This window comes from Capra hircus, chromosome 11 (genome assembly GCF_001704415.2).
Source record: "Capra hircus breed San Clemente chromosome 11, ASM170441v1, whole genome shotgun sequence".
NCBI lineage: Eukaryota > Metazoa > Chordata > Mammalia > Artiodactyla > Bovidae > Capra > Capra hircus.
The window spans coordinates 100,009,154-100,022,580 of record NC_030818.1 but is presented as its reverse complement, the minus strand read 5'-3'; the positions used below and the strand labels follow the sequence as shown (position 1 = coordinate 100,022,580).

The 13,427-nt window shown below is 50.8% G+C and overlaps 1 protein-coding gene across 1 annotated transcript in view; it reads right to left on the bottom strand.

The window, feature by feature from the left end:
• NCS1 (neuronal calcium sensor 1) overlaps positions 227–13,427 on the bottom strand; it is a 56,539-nt gene continuing 43,338 nt past the window's right edge. The window contains exons 7-8 of the mRNA XM_018055980.1: positions 12,347–12,464; positions 227–4,567 (exon numbers count right to left, since the gene is read on the bottom strand). Of these exons, the coding sequence (XP_017911469.1) occupies positions 12,366–12,464 (99 nt within the window). The 3' untranslated portion in view covers positions 227–4,567; positions 12,347–12,365. The remainder of the gene's footprint in view (positions 4,568–12,346; positions 12,465–13,427) is intronic.

The following is a 13,427-nucleotide window of genomic DNA, read 5'->3' as shown; positions in this document are numbered from 1 at the left end:
TGGGAGTGACTCGTGGGGTGGGCTCGAGGTTCACGCTGCTGAACCCATGGCTTCCGCAGGAACCCTCCTGGGAACGCTCTGGTTTGCTCACTACACCCAAGGTTCTCACTGTCCACATTCTTTCTCTCGGGGCAACTGGGCGGACAACACCCAAAGCAAGAGAAAGCAAGAAACCTACAATGAAACGAGAAAGAAACAGACAAAGCAACAGGCCCACACAAGGGAAGCAAAGACAAGTCAGGAAGCGTGTTTAATTGGCGCGACACGGACGACATACAGCGGGAGCAGGAGGGGAGGCCTGGGCACGCCACGGGGCTTCTGTCCACCCCGGGGTCCCACCCCACCCCCCAGGCGCACCACCAGGGCAAGGGCCTGCCCCTCCCCCAGAGACACCCACCAGCAGATTCAGACCGGACAGCACCCCGAAAGAAGAGGGACTGGGGAGGCGAACAAAGGAAGTCACCACCCAGGAAACACTGCTTTTCTTCTTTTCTTTTTCGGTAACAGTTGCCCAAACTCCTTTCCAAAGTCACAGGCTCTGGGTGGGGGGCCCCATGACCATTCACGTCTCCACTGGCCTTTCACCTTGACCAAGGGCTCTGCTGGTTCCACTCATGGCTGCTCCCCACAACGGCCCTGTGATAGGGGTTGAACAGAGACTCACTCCCATCTGACGGATGGAGAAACTGAGTCCCAGTGAGCAGCAGAGACTTGCCCAGAGTCCTGGAGAAAGCCGGTCACTGAGTCAGACTGGGAGCTTGTGGCCCTCCCTGGGGCCGCCAGCGGTGGCAGAGACGCAGGGAACACCGAATATACAGCCTGGGTGGAGCATGGGGGTCGGGGGTGGGTGGGTGGAAAGGATTCTGAGTTCGTCCCAATCCCGGGGAGCAGACAAAGCCTGAGATGCCTAGATGCCAAGACAGAAGCTGGGACCAGCTGTTTATTCAACAAAAGCCTTTTTATTCATTCAAAAGTCAACCATTGGATTTATTCCGCAGATATTAAAAAAGAGGGGGGTGGGGGGCAAGGCTTCCCATCACAGTGCCCTTATGCTAATTCACTTGCTACCCCTGGGGTGGACCTAGAAGAGGGGCGTGTGGGACACATGCTGCCAATGAGGTGGGGCTGGAAGCCCAGGGCCTGGATGAGATCTTGGCCCCCCCTCCTCAAATCCCCATCTGCAGCCTCCTTCTCAAACCATCTATTTGGCTGAACAAGTCCCCCAAATGTCTTTACTGCTCATCACCACCAGGGGGCGCTCCCTGCATTCCCCTCAATACTTAGAAGCTGAAACCACTGGGAACCCTGTAGCTTTCACCTTGAACAGTGAAGCTGCTACTTCCCAGGAGACCCAGGACTCCCACCCACCACCACCCCCCAAACCCCGAGAGAAGAGACAATGTCCTCGAAAGCCCAGGTGCATCTGTCATCTAGGAAGTGTCTGTCAAAATGAGAAAATGTTTCGGGGATGGAGAGGACACACGTTTGCCTTGACGTTGCTCTAAACATTGCTTGGTTGAATACTGGAAACGCATGACATTCTCCTAAGTACCATCAACGCAGAGCGGGGAGTGGACACCATGAGGAAGGAGCCAGGGCTGCTGCAGTCGCGCTGCCCGAGGCTGATTCCTGCTCCTGGGCCGGGGAGCAGGGGGTAGGAGGGGGTGGGGGAGGCTAAGAGCCTGGCTTTCGGCTGGTCTCGAAGCCCTGGAGAGCAGCAGCCGATGGGGTTGGGCCTCGGGTGGGAAACGGTGGCAAGGAGAGAGGCCCACAGACTGCTCAGGGTTCCAGGGTGCCGAGACTGGAGGCCTGGTGAGAGGAGGTGACAGGCTTGTTGCTGTCCACAATCTCGGGCAAAAACGGCCAGTGTCCAACACTCTCTGGATGGTCTCCAGGCAAGGACCCAAGGTGTCCCTAGGGCACGGGCCCATAGTACCTCCTGCTAAGCCACACCTGTGGCTCCAAACCAAAAGGCCAAAGGCGAGAAGGTGGGAGGAAAGCCTGGCCTTCAGATCTCCCCGGATCCCTGGGAATCAGTGCTTCAGCTGGTGGGACCCACATGCTGAACCCTGGAGAATTCTCAGCCACAAGCCCTTTCTGTGATGCCCCCGGGACAGAGGCACAACCACTCCTGACCCCTGGATGAGAGACACAGATCGAGTCTCAGAAGTCATCTGACCTCCAGTCGCAAGTCACCATGCTCACTTCCCACCCTGGGCCCCTTGGTCAGAGCCAGGATGAAGAACTGCAGGACTTGATGAGTCCTGGGCCCTCCTGGGCCCTCCTGGGCCAGTGGCCTGAGCAGGAAGGGGACTGCAGGGGTCCCAAAGAGCCCAGGTTTCAAAGTCCCCCATGAAAACGGAACTACCGGTCCCACTCATGCAGGGTCTGTCTGGGGGGCTTCCAGGGGAGGCGGAGGGTCTGCAAACATCAGGAGGGAAAGGTGGGAGCTGGCTGAGTGGTCCAGCCTAAGATGTGGACGCGCAAGGCCCACGCTGGCAGAGCTGCTCTCTGGCAGAGCGTCTGGTGGCTGAGGACTAAGGAGCAAGGGAATCTCTGGCCTCCTGGGAAAGTGAAAAGTAGATGGCGAGGGCAATTCCCAGTGGGGGCTGAGCGCCAGCTCCTCATCTCCTGGGGCCGGGATAAGCAAGGAAGGGGTCAGCTGCTGACTGTGCAAAAAAGAAGCCGAGATTCTAGACTCCAGCCTGGCCCTACCACAGGCTGGGAGGCTGCTTCTGGCCCCTGAAGCCTTCCCTGGGGGAGGACAAATTCTGAGCCTGGAAGCTGGCTCAAGAGCCCAGGAGGACCAGGAAACTGCGGGGAGGGACAAGGCATGTCATCTGACCCCACGCAACGCCACCAGGGGCTGCCGTGTCCCTGAAGACATGTGCCAAGAGACGAGATGGTGGCTCAGACGGTCCCCGTGTCTGCTGGGGTCTGGAAACTTAGCCACAGACCACAGAGTCACCAACAGCTGGAGACCCGGGCTTAGAATTAGACAGCGTCGGCAGGGATGGAGAAAAGCCTTCAGATCCTCCAGCCCAGGCCCCCCCGGGTCTGCAGTCGTGGTGGAAGCTGGGGCCCAGAGAGGGCAAGGGGGGGCCCGCGATCACAGAGCAAGGGCCAGCCTTGGGCTCCCAGCCTCTGCTCCAAGGTCATCTGACTCTGGGGCTGCCCTGTCTCAGTGGCAGGCAGAGCTAGCAGCTTCTGTGAGCACAGGCAGGTCACAGCCGGAGATGCCACCTGAATGGGACTGCCTGCAGCTCGTCTCTCCCTGCCCCCCTCCACCCTTCCTGGCTTTTCAGCTAAAGGAGGGAAGGGTACCGTGCTCCTCTGGACGAGGCAGACAGGGAGGCAGGAAAGCAGAGTGCTCGGCAATTCTCAAAGCCCACCGAGGAGACACAGTAGCAGTCCTTAAACGCTGGCTCACTCCCTCATCACCTCTCCTAGCTTCTCGGTCTCCCCCCTCCCCCAACCCTCCCTCCTTCCTGGCTCCCAGTCTCAGCACAAACCTCGAGGCAGCAAACACCAGAGCGAGAACCGAGATGCTCAAAGCTGTCCCTTGTCTGTCCTCAGAAAAGATGGGATGGACCCCGAGGATACAGGACAGAGAGAGGTGTGAGCTGGGAGCAGAGAATAGAGATCCAGAGAGGAGGCATTCGGGCAGAGGGAACAGTGCATCAGCCATTGGAGAAGCCCACCTTTCCCCTCTCCAAACATCAAGCAAGCGCAGTATCTAAATTAAAAAAAAAAAAAAAAAAAAAAGATTTTTGGCTTCTCGGCCGCTGCAGGCCACCATCCTCCCAAGCGTGTGGGCAGGTGGGCGAGGGGCGTGCACATGTAAACGGTGGGCCCCGCATCCCTGGGACCGTTGGACACACGGAGGCAGCAGAACAGTTAACAACCAATAAATAAAAGATATCAATTATATATGTATGTCTATATATAAAAAAAAACCTCACTTTCCCCACCAAAAGCACAATACTGTTATCACAGAAAATCAGCATCATCGTAATTAATCATCCTAGCCAAGCAGGCGGTTTTGCTGCCCGAGGAAGGAGGGCGACAGCATTGCATCACCCCCTAGGCCCCGAGCCCCCGCGGCTGAGCGGCTGCGAAGGTCAAGGTGGGAGGCAGCGTTCTCCGAGGCCTTCTCCGCATCTGTCAGTCGGAATCTTCTAGAACAAAAGGTAGTTTTGTTTTGTTGTTTTCTTTTTCAATGTCTGTTTGAAATTTAAAAAAAAAAAAAAATCACACACGCGAGGAGAGCAGGAGAGACCGAGAGGCCCCTCCTGTAAAGCAGACGAGTCCTGGGTTCTGCAGAGGGCCGGAGCCTTTCCCATCCGTGTGGTCGTTTTCTGGACAAGCAGAAGTTGTTGGCGATCGGAGCCGGTGGCTTCAGGCGGCGGGTGGGTGCGGGGCGGGGGGGAGCCGGCCTCGCGATTCCAGGGCAGCTCGGCTGGGTGTGGGTGCGGAGGACGGCTCGGTGGACACGGGAGTCGGGGGCGGGGGAGTCAGGGCGGAGGCGGCCTCATGGCACGGGAGGAGGTGAGTGGTTCCCAGGCATCTGGAAGACACAGGAGGCGGGGCGGGCTCAGCGCTGGCTGCCAGGGGCACAGAGCCGGCGGGAGTCAACTGGAGGGGCCATCCCCAACCCTGCTGGCACCAGGAACCGGTTTCGTGGAAAACAGCTGCTCACTACATGCTGTGCAGCCTGGTTCCTAACAGGCCACTGACCAGTACCAGTCCATGGCCTAGGGACTAGGGGCCCTGGAACTAGAGAACGAGGTGACGGGTCCTAAAGATGTGCACGCCCTCCGATCCACACATTTGGTGCTTAAGAATGTCTGGTTCAGAAACAAACGCGATGCTTACGACAGTATCATCTGTAACGGCAAAATTAAACAGGAGAGAACAAACAGTGTCCACGAGAGAGGGACGGGTCGGATCAATAAAGACAGAACCACGCGATAAAAGAATGTGCAACCGTTAAGAACAGAGGGAGCAGGGGCCAGCAAGCCCCCGACAAGACGCTCGACAGAGTCAGTCATCAGGGAAAAGCGAGCCCAAAGCACAAGCGGGAACTGCGCTGGTGGCCCAGTGGCTAAGACTTTGTGCTTCCGATGCAGGAGGCCGCAGGTTTGATCCCTGATCAGAGAACTAAGATCCCCACGCCGTGAGGCGAGGCAAGAAAAAAAAAAGAGAGAGAGAGAAAGAACGAAAGAAAGAAACATCACTTCACAAATACTAGGATAAAACCTAAAACCAACAAGCGTTGGTGAGGGTGCGGAAAAACTGGAACACTTGATCATCGCTGGCAGGAACATAAAATGATGCAGATACTGTGGGAAAGTTTGGCAGTCCCCCCCCCAAAATAAACTCATCAAATGCACTTAAATCCCTAAACTCACAATTACACATATTGTTTTTATAAAGCATCATTGGTCCCTTCTAAAGGATGTGGGAAATCCAACTTGTTTTGAAAACTGATAAAGAATCGAGTATCCATCCTGCCCTCCCTGTGAACACTACACCCTGGGGATAACCCACGAGTGGCTGAGGGAATGTCTCCCTTTATAAACGCGACGCACCCAGCCATGAAGGAAAGACCAGCGTAGGACGTCACCGTTTTGCACGACCTGATGAATAGATGGGGATGGCAGTCAGCAAGAGCCGCTGATGTCACCGACATCACCTGTGCCTGCCGGACACACACAACCCCAGCCACGAGACGGTCTCCCCAAAAGCGGACCAAATCCAGCGGCAAGGTCAACTGCCATTTCCAGGAAGAACAGGAAACAGGAGTCTGTAAACAGCACGCCGGGGCACCGTTAGTAAATCCCAGACTGTGGGGAACCCTACAGAATGTGCTTCTCAACAAACAGTGAGACGGAAAGGGACGGGGGAAACTCAGAGATGAAAATAAACTTAAGAGGGGACTTCCCTGGTGGTCCAGTGGTTAAGACTTTGCCTTCTAATGCAGGGGGTGCAGGTTCGATCTCTGGTCAGGAAGCTAAGATCCCACATGCCTCTCAGCGAAAAAAAAACCCAAAAACAAAACCCATGAAACAGAAGCAATATGGTAGCAAATTCAATAAAGAATTTTAAAATGGTCCACATAAAAAAATCTTTAATAAAAAAGATAAATAAAAGAGCCCTACCAACCAATTGCCATCTGTGGCTTTTATTCCAATTCTGATTCCAATAATCAAAGTAAGAAAAAAACTGTGAAATAATGGGAAACTGGAATTTAAATGCTGATGGGAGCATATTAAGGAATTACTTTTTTCTTGGTATTATGGGGTTTTTTTAATCATTATATTTTAGAAATACATTTTGAAATATTTATGCATGAAATGATATGATGTCTTGAATTTTCTTCCAAACCACCCAGCTTGAGTGGTATGTGGGGGAAGGAATAGATGGTCAAGATCGCTATGAATCGGTGATTCTAAAGCTGGGATCAGTCCTGGGTGTTCATTGGAGGGACTGAAGCTGAAGCTGAAACTCCAATACTTTGGCCACTTGATGAGAAAAGCTGACTCATTTGAAAAGACCCTGATGCTGGGAAAGATTGAGGGCAGGAGGAGAAGGGGATGACAGAGGATGAGATAGCTGGATGGCATCCCTGACTCGATGGACATGCTTTTGGGTGGACTCTGGTTGGTGATGGACAGGGGGGCCTGGCGTGCTGCGGTTCATGGGGTCACAAAGAGTCAGACACGACTGAGCGACTGAACTGACTGATAGGTACATGGAGTTACATATTCTCCACTCTTGCCTGAGAATGTTTCCATAATTAAAATGGTTTTAATCCATCCTCAAATTTCCAACAACCTAAGTGTCCCATACCACAACACTGGTTAAAGTATGGTCCAGCCATAAATGGAATACTATGCAACTATTAAAAAGGATGATCTCGAGCAAGATTTAGTGATGCAGAAAATATGCATGATCTCAGTTTCTGAATAATTCAATGAATTATATAACAGTAATTTATCTAAGAATTATGATACCTCAGGAATCTCAGAAGGCAAATAAATCACAAAAACGACAGAACACAAGTTGGATGTAATTACAATCAGACAGGATCTGGGAAAGCCTGAGAAAAAATGGGAAGGGCAGTTTTCGGGAAGAGCTTTAGAAAAGCGAATCTTGTCACCCTGAAAAGCTTGTCACGGAAATAAAATTACACCATCTTGGCCGACGCGTGAGGGTAAGATATATGGCTACATAAATTGTGTTAAGGAAAGCCAGTGCAGACACAAAGAATGTGAAGCCAAGCTGGATAAAACACGTTACAAGAGTCTCCAAAAGGAAAAAATAAGTGTTTCCTACAAGTTGTTCTTTGAAAACACAAAACAAAAAGAGAAAAATAGCCAACAGCATATGGTTATGAACTCATTGCTGTTGAGGAAATATGTGTACATATATATTCATAGAAAACTGTGAGGCAAAAACAAATAAGGTAATTCGAAAATAATCACACGCTTTAGAGAAATGAACTACACTGTACAACTTTTCCTCGGCGGGGAGTACATCAACACCCATGTTTGCACCGCTTTCCCATGGCCTGGAGGAAATAAAGCAGTCGTTAGGCGACAATTGCCAAGGAGGCCGCTGGTGGTAATTCACAAAAAGGGGACCGTGGAAATTAGACAACAGATCAGGATGTGCTCCAGGACCCAGAGCTGCATATTGAGCATACTAAGATTACAGAAATATCTGTCACAGTGCCTTTACAAATTGGTTTGATTATTATGTTCCTATGTGACCTAGTTACTGAGCATTAAGTTTCTGTAAGTGTGCAATTCTTTCTGAATCATTCTAGACACAGAATGTTCACGGTGGTTATTTCTGGGCTATATGTGTGTGTGTTCGATCACTCAGTCGTGTCCAACTCTTTGCGACCCTTTGGACTGTGGCCCGCCAGGCTCTGCTGTCCATGGGATTTTTCAGGCAAGAATACTGGAGTGGGCTGCCATTTCCTTCTCCAGGGGAATCTTCCCGACCCAGGGATCAAACCTGCATGTGCTATGTCTTCTGCATTTCAGGTGGAGCCCCCACCCACTGAGCCATCGGGGTTATATATGAAGGGTTTTGTTTTTATTAATAATAATTTTTAATGGAGGTTTTCTTTTTAAATATATTCCCTTCAGTGAAAAAGGATTTAATATGCAAAATAACATTAGAAGCTTCAAAACAGGCCTCCTAAACAAAATATCAGCAAATCAAATCTGATGATACCTAAAAGTTTATCATGACTGGCTTGCTGCTGCTAAGTCGCTTCAGTCGTGTCCAACTCTGTGCGACCCCATAGATGGCAGCCCGCCAGGCTCCCCCGTCCCTGGGATTCTCCAGGCAAGAACACTGGAGTGGGTTGCCATTTCCTTCTCCAATGCATGAAAGTGAAAAGTGAAAGGGAAGTCACTCAGTTGTGTCTGACTCTTCGCGACCCCATGGACCGCAGCCTACCAGGCTCCTCTGTCCATGGAAATTTCCAGGCAAGAGTACTGGAGTGGGGTGCCAAAATTGATTGGTATAAGTCAGAAGGGCCATCATCACAAAATCCACAAGCAATAAGTGCTGGAGAGGGCATGGAGAGAAGGGACCCCTCCTACACTGTTGGTGAGAAAGTAAATTGGTGCAGCTGCAATGGAGGACAGTATGGAGGTTCCTTAAAAAACTAAAAGTAGAGCTACCGTATGATCCTACAATCCCACTGCTGGGCACACATCCAGAGAAAAACATGGTTCAGAGGGACACGTGCACGCCGGTGTTCGCTGCAGCACCGTTTACGACGCCCACTGACAAATGAATGGATAAAGAAGATGTGGTCCCTACACACAATGGAACTGACTCAGCCATCAAAAAGAGTGGAAAAATGCCATTTGCAGCCACATGGATGAACCTAGAGACTGACTGAGTGAAGAAAGTCAGCAGAGAAAGACAAATCATGTGGCATCACTTATATGTAAAACTGAAAAAAAAAAATTATACAAACGAATTTATTTAGAAAACAGAAACAGACTCAGAGACTTAGAAAATGAACTCTTGGTTACCTGGGAGTAAGGCTGGAAGGGAGGGACAGTTCGGGAGTTTGGGGTTGACATGCACACATTGCTATATTTAAAACAGGTAACCAAAAAGACCTACTGTATAGCACAGGGAACTCTGCTCAGTATTACATAGCAACCTAAGTGGGAAAAGAATTTGAAAAAGAACAGAAAAAAACACAAAAACATAGAATATCTAAAAAAACATAGAATATTTAAATGGGCAGGACTCCACGGATGAGCCATACAATATATTCACACACACACAAATCACCTGGTGTAATTAATCATCTTAACAACAAAGAAAGAGAGAAAAGTCATATAAGAATATTGATAAATGCAGAAAATTTTGATAAAATTCAACACCACTAATGATTAAAAAAAAACACACAAATAACTCCTAGAAAACTAGAAAAGAAGAAAACTTCCTAAATCTGATCAAATCTATCTAACAACCTAACTAATAACAAATAAACTAACTAATGGGAAACTGTTGAAAGCTTTCGCCCAAGCGTTAGACCTTCATCACTCCTGTGTGACTGGAGGGCCCAACCAGCAAGGAAGCAGGAGAAAGGAACAAAGGCAGAGAGATGGGAAAAGAAGGAAGAGAATGTAGACAATCCAAAAGAATCTAAGGCAGAATCTAAGAGTTCATAAATGAAGTTAGCGGGACCATGGTTATAGGATCAGTTTTAAAAAATCACCTGAATTCCTATAAACCAGAAACAAATGGAAAATACAATTAAAATTACTACTTAAAACACCATCCAAAACATCAAATACCTAGGGCTAAATCTATTAAAAGATGTCAAAGACCCTTTAGCTAAAAATAGCAAAATGTTACCAAGACAAAAATTCAAAGGATGGCATCACCAACTCAATGGACATGAGTCTGAGTAAACTCCGGAAGTTGGTGATGGACAGGGAGGCCTAGCGTGCTGCAGTCCATGGGGCCGCAACGAGTCGGACATGACTGAGTGACTGAACTGAACTGCACTGGAACAGAGAGATATACCATCTTCATGGACTGGAACACCCATCAGTATAAAGTTGCCAATTTTCCCCCAAGTTAAACAATAGATTCATCTCTTGTATGCATGCTAAGTCACTTCAGTCGTGTCCAACTCTTTGCGACCCTATAGATGTAGCCCAGCAGGCTCCTCTGTCCCTGGGATTCTCCAGACAAGAATACTGGAGTGGGTTGCCATGCCCTCCTCCAGGGGATCTTCCCGACCCAGGGATTGAACCCAAGTCTCTTACATCTCCTGCACTGGCAGGCGGGTCCTTTACCACCAGCACCACCTAGGAAGCCGAGATTCAACTCAATCCCAATCAAAATCCAAGTATGTGTGTGTGTGTGTGTGCACAGGCATTTATAAGTTGATTCTAAAACGTATATAGAAATACAAATAGCTTAAAGCAGTGAAGGCCCCGGAGAAGGCGATGGCACCCCACTCCAGTACTCTTGACTGGAAAATCCCATGGACAGAGGAGCCTGGTGGGCTGCAGTCCATGGGGTTGTGAAGAGTCGGACACAACTGAGTGACTTCCCTTTCACTTTTCACTTTCATGCATTGGAGAAGGAAATGGCAACCCACTCCAGTGTTCTTGCCTGGAGAATCCCAGGGACGGGGGAGCCTGGTGGGCTGCCGTCTGTGGGGTCACACAGAGTCGGACACGACTGAAGCGACGTAGCAGTAGCAGTAGCAGTGGAGGCATTCTTGAGGAAGAAGCAATGGGATCTTGCTTCTCAAGATCAAGTTATACAAAGACTATGCTTTCACCTTGGGTTCTCTGCCTCCCAGAAATCTCACCCTCAGGGAAGCGGGTCACCATGCTGTTAGGCAGCCTTGTGCAGAGGGGCACATGGTGAGGCTGCCACGCCAAATGAGTGAGCTTAGAAGTGGGACACCCCCAGCCACACCTTCAGATGAGACCACAGCCCTGGCCAACAGGGAGTGATCACCCTGGTTTACCTAACACAAAGGGGTTTCCCAGGACACAGGACTTTCAGTGCTAAATCCAGGATACTCTTGGGCCAACTGAGATGGTTTATCATCCTCCTGACAGCTCAGCTGCATCCTCATGACACACTTTGAGCCAAAGGCACCAAAAAAAGCTGTATCCAAATTCCTGATATTTATTCTTTCCGGCTGCTGTTTTGCAAGATCTCAGTATGCAGCAACAGATGATTCAGACAGCACTGCGCATAAGGTGATGGTAAAACGGAGTGTGCACACATGAGCTTCCCGGCTGGCTCAGCTGCTGAAGAACCTGCCTGCAATGCAGGAGACGATGGTTCGATTTCTGGGTCAGGAAGATCCCCTGGAGAAGGGATAAGCTACCCACTCCAGTATTCCTGGGCTTCCCTGCTCAGATGGTAAAGAAGCGCCTGCGATGTGGGAGACCTGGGTTCGATCCGTGGGTTAGGAAGATCCCCCGGAGAAGGGAACAGCAACCCACTCCAGTACTCTTGCCTGGACAATTCCATGGACAGGAGGAGCCTGGCAGGCCCAGTCCATAGGATCACAAGGAGTCTGACACGACTGAGCGATTTTCACTCTCACTTTCACATATGCCAATGTGCCCAACTTCAGCGCTCATCAGAGATATGCAGATAAAGATTACAACAAGCTATCACTACAGGCTCACCAAAACAGCTGAAATTTAAGAAGCTGGAAAACTGTCTGGTATTATCAACTAAAGCTAAATATATACACACATTCTATGTTCCAGCAATTCAACTCTTAGGTCTGTACCAACAGACTGCCTCGTCCAGGAGACGCACACCAGATGCTAACAGCTGGACAAGACCGTGGGGGTCAGTTCTCTGCCAGCAACAGAAACTTCTGTAGGCTATCATCCTACACTAAGAGAACAAACCAAAAGCTTATGGGATAAAAAAAAGAAACCACATTTGAGCTATTGATCAAGAGAGTCAGAAGCTGAGGTCTTCAGCCACCCTGACCGAGAAGGGATGAGAAACTTCTGTTCTCCTAGGCCCCTGGCTCTGACTGAGAACTGGGACGTTCTTTCAAAGTGTTTTCAACCCAGGGAAACTTCTATTCAAGTCTCTGGCTGAATGTAGGTTTATAAAAACGACAAAAACAGAGGAGCCCTGGTTGACCTGAAGGCTGTGCCTCCTGGGCCTCCCCCTACTAGCTGTGTTTCACCTGGTCAGACCCCAAGTGCCCCTGGTAAACCCAGGCACTTATCTGCCAAACCCAGGTGTTCTCTGGCTGGGTGTGCCCCCTTGCCCCCACCCCACCCCCCAGGCCCCCTCCACTCACCCCAGCTCTGGGCCTTGGACTATACCAGCCCATCATAGAGGGACAGTGCCTGCACGATGGACGGGTCTGCCTTGGATCCTTCCTGGAACTCCTGCAGCGTCAGCTTCCCATCGGCGTTCTGTAAGCAGAGAGGCGGGGAGAGGAGAGGGGGTGGCCAGCCTCCTAGTACAGGGGCCTCTGGCCCGGACCCTGAACACGCCCTCCCCAAGCCCAGCCCAGGGCTGGTCCCCAGAGTGCTTCCAAAGTTAGGCCAGGTGGGAGGCAACACCGCTCATTAGGTGGGAGGAGCCGGGCACAGACAGACCCGGGCACTTCCTGGCTGGCTCACCTCGGGTGGGTGACCCACCTCTCGGGGCTCCTGTTTCCGTGTCTGGGGAGTGGAGAGAACTGCCCAGCTTCTTCGGGGCACTGGGTGAGCCATCCTTCAGCTCAAGCTGTTGTAAAGCGCTTGGCCAACTGGCAGTGCACCTTAGGGCCATAGTTACCATCCTCGCTGCTGTTTGTCCCCACAAAGGGTGTTAATCCCACAAGGCTGAGGGCCTGATGCCTGTCTCTGGGGTCACCTTTGGAAGGGTGTTTAAGCCGTTCCTGGAGCAGCATACACCGGACCCCAGAGATCGGCAAGGAGGCTGGGTGGAACCCACACAAGAGGGCTTTGGTGGATCTCTTGTGGGAGGAAATGATTCGGGCCAGAATTCCTTCCTCTGGAGCATCTTTCAAGGAAACACGTGAGAGCAAAAGAAAAAAGCCTTGGAGGCTACCCACCCCCACCCCCACCACCACCACCACGTCCCACACCCAGAAAGGGACGGTGTGATGAGGGTTCCACAGACTCAGCAGGCAGACCTCGAGGGGTGCCCACTGCGGGTCCCACTCACGCTACACGGGTGCTTGGTGTAAGAAGAGGGGCTGGTCTTATCACCATTTTACTGGTGAGGATGCTAAAGGTCAGTCACCTGCCCAGGGTCCTCTGGCTGCTAACTGGGGAAGCCAGGTTTGCACCCAATCTGACCCCAGTGTGTGCTTTGCTTCCCAAAATAAGGGAGGTCTGATTGGGGGCAGAGGAGGGGGATTTAACACC